The sequence below is a fragment of the Pygoscelis adeliae genome, unplaced genomic scaffold, assembly GCF_000699105.1.
Source record: "Pygoscelis adeliae isolate BGI_AS28 unplaced genomic scaffold, ASM69910v1 Scaffold402, whole genome shotgun sequence".
Lineage (NCBI taxonomy): Eukaryota > Metazoa > Chordata > Aves > Sphenisciformes > Spheniscidae > Pygoscelis > Pygoscelis adeliae.
Window position 1 is genome coordinate 251,011 of NW_008824411.1, and position 4,820 is coordinate 255,830.

Sequence of the window (4,820 nt, forward strand, 5' to 3'; positions counted from 1 at the left end):
TGCTGAACCATTGGGCCAGCTCCCAGGCTTCCTATACAGAATTGTTAGAAGATTTTTCTATTTATATTCAGAAGACAGGAAACACAGATACAATACAATGCTGATTTGTTTAAATATAACGAATCCTGGAAGTAGCTCTGTCAAAAATCTAAAACGCCCTCACAAAAATTAGGAGCAAGTGCCATATTACAGACCAAAACACAGTTTGTCACTTGCACAGGCAGAAGAACTTACTTTAGATTTGGTGTTTTTAACTTTTGTTTACTGCCCTGCCCTACTGACTAAGGCTGTGACTGGCAAAGGGCTGAATACTTTCAAGCCCTGGCTTTCAAAAGGAGTTGAAAGAGCCCAGCCCTTCCCAGCATGCAGCCGTGGAAGCAGAGACATCAGACTGGTTTGGGATTTATCCAGCTTGAGTGCAAGATTTGCCCAGTTATTGACTTCACTTGACAGTGATTTTTTTTTTTTTTTTTAACTCTGAGTATTTGTTCTAACCGAGAGCTAGCTTGGGAGTTTCCACTGACTCCAGGCACATCAAAGTGATCAAATCTCTTATTTGCACAAGTACTTCGTTGTCCCGTTATGCTCTTTTGAACTTTTTACATGCATTTGGGTGCAGCAGCAACTCAGAGAATGCAGAAACTGGGTGTGTGTTGTGCCTTACTTCTTTTTGTTTGCTTGCTTGCGTGCTTTTTCTTGAAAATACCAATGTGCATGTAATTTATATCGCTTCTTCATTTGTTATCATTTAAACATGCAGCCATATCAATGCAGGTGCCTGAATAATCTCTAACATTAGATCTGTGTTTGAAAAAACAAGCCAGAAATCCTCGAGGAAAACCTGATTTTGGTGGTGTTAGGGCAGTTTCTGCTTGTTTTTTTACTTATACTTTTTTGTGGCTTTTTAATGTGCTAAAGTACTTACTTCTCTAATACACCATGCTGTATGTTTTAATGTTAAATGAAGCTCCTGGAAATCCTTCTGTTGGGGAAGATGCAGTTGTGGTCAGATGGAGTGATGAGTGGGTGTTCTCCAGCCTGGTGGCAGCAGTCACCGGCTGGCGTTGGCAGAGCCTGTGCCTCTGGCTTGGTCTAGAAAGCTAAGTGTGTTTTACTTGCGCGGTTTGTTAAATCCCACACCAGTCTGGCATGTCTGCTTCCATGGCTGCATCCTGGGAAGGGCTGGGCTCTTTGAATAGCTGTTAATTGCAGGAGTGTGAGTTGCACCGGTGCACCTGTATTTGTCTATTTAATCTTTTCATCTGTAGCAAAAGGAGCTCGTGACAATCCTCGCTGTCCCCGATTGCAAAGGTGCGTGAAATTTGCATGTTGGATTTAGCACATTGGAAATGATTCTCCTTGCCGACTGGTAGAGCTGAAATAAGGGTATTAAAGTTGGTGAAGTTTTAACTAGGACAGGAGGGTAAAGCTGACGCCCTGGCGATACTGCTCCATATTCATATGCCTTGTTCCATAATTAATCGAAAAGAAATGATGCGTGCCAGTATGAAAGAAGTTGAAGTTTGACATGATTTTTGACAGCTTGTTATGCAGTAGAAAGCATGCCTCTTCCGTACGTTGTACTAATCTTACTGGAAAATGTTGCTTAATGTTCATTGCACTGAAGGCACGGCGCCTGTCCTCAGATTAGCATGATCACTCACTTCAGGAGTGTCCAAGGCCAGAACACATTCTTTGAAATCGTGTGTTTAGGGCCAAATCCTGCTTTTGTATGTGTGCATGGAATTTCCAGTAGAAAAAGCAGTGTACAGTACTTGTATTTTTCCTTAGTTGTAATAAGCATTGATTACATAAATAGCCTATATACCACTACTGGGAAGTTCTGATGTCTTTCTGAAGGCATTTGATGTAGAACTCCTGTCCTGTCCCGGTACATATCAATATTAAATCCTTGAGTCACCATCTGATCATTACTTTGTACATTCCATATAGCACATTTGGTATTTGGTACTCCAGAACTGCACTTACAGAGTATTATTTTATCCTGATTGTATCGCTCACAGCAGCAAGAGGTGAAAATCATAATCTAAAACAGGCAAGTCTTGCATCTAGACTCTGTCTTGCAAGCCTTTACATGTATGCATAATGTCAAAATCATAAAAATTCCTCTTATTTGCTCAATAAAATAGTAAACAGAAATAAAAAAGCTTTAGGACCTTATGTTGGAGAAATTACTTAAACACAACTACAAGAATTTTACAGGGAAATTAATATCAATCTTGCAAAGACTCATGCATATCTAAATTACCCTACTATGTCCATGGGCTGAGTTGCAATGTGTAAAGTTAAATATATGTGAAAGTCAAAATCTGGTCGTTGCAGAATCAGGCCAGTAGCATATTTTGATATATCCGTGTTTAGTAACTAGAGTGCAAAGTAATTTTGACTTTAACCTGTCTTAGGTGTGGTAACTGGCTTACAGCTCAGAGGTAGTCTGTTGCTTATGAGACAAGTAGAACTTAAAACCTAGACTGAACAGGAGAGCAAAATACAACGTTGCTTGAAATTCCTTGTTTGTTTGGATCTCGTTTCGTCTGGTCAGCGGAGTTTGGGAACCGGTGACCCGAGACTATGACTTTTCTCCCGAGTTTTATGAAATGCCTGTTGTTTAACACAGTGCGCACCCGGATTATACCATACATGCATATACTGCGGAAATACGGCACTATTCACCCAGCTTACTCTGTAACTGCTGATATGCTATGGTTTTACATTTTCTCAGGACGTTGGATTATGCATTGTATTTGATTAAATATCTGACATGTTTTAATAAGTGATGTGTCTGAATTGACAGATGGTGGCCTTTGCCAGACAACATTCCTGTCTCTGAATGTGATGTATTTAATCTTTGCAGGCAATAATATCTGTATGTTTTCTGTGGTACCCATATGCATTTATAAGAGCAGATACTGGGGGCTGGGGTGAGGGAGCAAGCAGATTTTGGAAGGAATATAAACCATCTCTGTTCAGGGTAAACCAGCTGCTGGTTGTAGGAGGGCAGGCGTATTGGGAGGAAACGTGGTTTTTTGGTTGTTCAAAAGCTTCCCGATAATACGTGTCTCCTGTTTGAAAATGCCGCTGTGGGCAATACACACCGAATGGACTGTTAGTCTGCTTTGGCACAGCAGTGCCCGGGTTCCCGTGTCAATTCATAGCAAACCTGTGAGAGGGAAGATAGCTTTCATCGGGCAACGTAAGTTACAATTATTATGGCTTGAGGTATACAGTACAGTAGCAGCCTACAGCTCATTTCAACAGCTGGTTAATTTTGTATGTGGTTATTGACATTATTTTGAAGAATAGGAGAGATTCCAGTGTGCAGGTTGGTTTCAGTATGGGAAGGTGATGGACTTGCGTGGGGCAAGACCCAAGGCAGTTAGAAACCTGCTCGCCAGCTTTGACAGGTGAGGGCATAGGTATTACTGATAGCTGGTCTAGACTAAAGTAGTAGCCTAAGATATGCAAGTTAGTTTACTCTTTTCTATAATTGTATACTAGTCTAAGTATTTTGACATGTTCCTAGTTGTTTTGGCAGCTTTCCTGCTGTGAAATATGGTTTGCTAATATACACAAAATCTGTTTTTATCTATGTGTTTTGTCTTGATTTCATTAGGAAATATATGTTTTTCAAGTGAATTTTCCTTTGTAGCTAGGAGTTCCCGTCTTGCTGTCAGTTCATGCTGTTGTTTATTTTACATGCATATATACTAGGTAGTAGTAAAGCATACATTTCTCCAAAATAAATGTGTGTTTCTCTTCATGCAGTTCAAACACACAGCTGCTATTCAGATGGGAATGCTCTAAAAATACTACAGAAAGGCTGAATTTGACCCTAAATAATATAATCCTAGCAGGGAAAGTTACTTTAGTTGACATGTAAATGATTAAGACTATGGTTTATACAATATAAATAAAAAGCTAAGGACATCTAAGGGTATAAGACCTTTGTCTTGCAAAGCACTTGCGTGTGTCTTTAACAATACATGCATGTTTATTAATGTTGAAATGAATGGGACCATTCAGCTGCTTCTGTTTAAATTCAGCTTAAATGGTATGCTGCCTTGGCTGGAGTACTGAGCGCGTCACAGAACGCTTGCTTTGCCAGCACTTGACACACAAACAGGTTCTCGCTTTTTTGTCTTGTCCTTCACCTACACACAGACATAAAGAAAAGAGGAAATGTGTTTTAGAGGATTTTCAACTATATACTCTTACTAAAACTATGGCGTTTTTGTCTGTGATTCTTAAAATCAGTAGCTTCATACTGAAATAAAGCTATTAAATAATAGATGAGCATTAAAATATATCTTTTCTTCTAGCCTGAAACTTTTGAGCATCTTTTTATCAAGCACCCCGAAGCAATGTCATTTGAGCCTCTTCTTCTGGAACCAGAAATAGTGCTGGAAGACATCTGTGTTACTAAAGCATTGAAAAAAGAAGACACACAAGATTTTTTAGTAATTGATGCAATGTTTACAAAAATTCAAGACTCTGAACATGACTCTGCTTGTTCTAGCAGCCATTTCAATAGTAGCAGCTTCTCTGGGAGCTCCCATGATGACCAAATCAGTGGAGAAATTACAAGGCAGTCTGATATTAAATATGCTACTATTATCAGTAACTCCAGATCAAGTGGGCTTTACGAACAGAAAATGAATCTAAGAAGTTGTTTTGATAGATGCTTCTTAGCTGAAGATTCCTTAGTTCCAGGTGCCTTCTCAAGTAGCTCTTGGGAGGTGGGGAATGGGGCATTCCTCATATTACCTGATCCGCCTGGCAGGCAGCCCAGCAAGACTCTT

The 4,820-nt window shown here is 39.7% G+C and overlaps 1 protein-coding gene across 1 annotated transcript in view; it reads left to right on the forward strand.

The window, feature by feature from the left end:
- LEPR (leptin receptor) overlaps window positions 1-4,820 on the forward strand; it is a 34,618-nt gene that overhangs the window by 29,450 nt on the left and 348 nt on the right. The window contains exon 18 of the mRNA XM_009320573.1: window positions 4,341-4,820. This exon is cut by the window's right edge and continues 348 nt beyond it. Coding sequence (XP_009318848.1) covers window positions 4,341-4,820 — 480 coding nt within the window. The remainder of the gene's footprint in view (window positions 1-4,340) is intronic.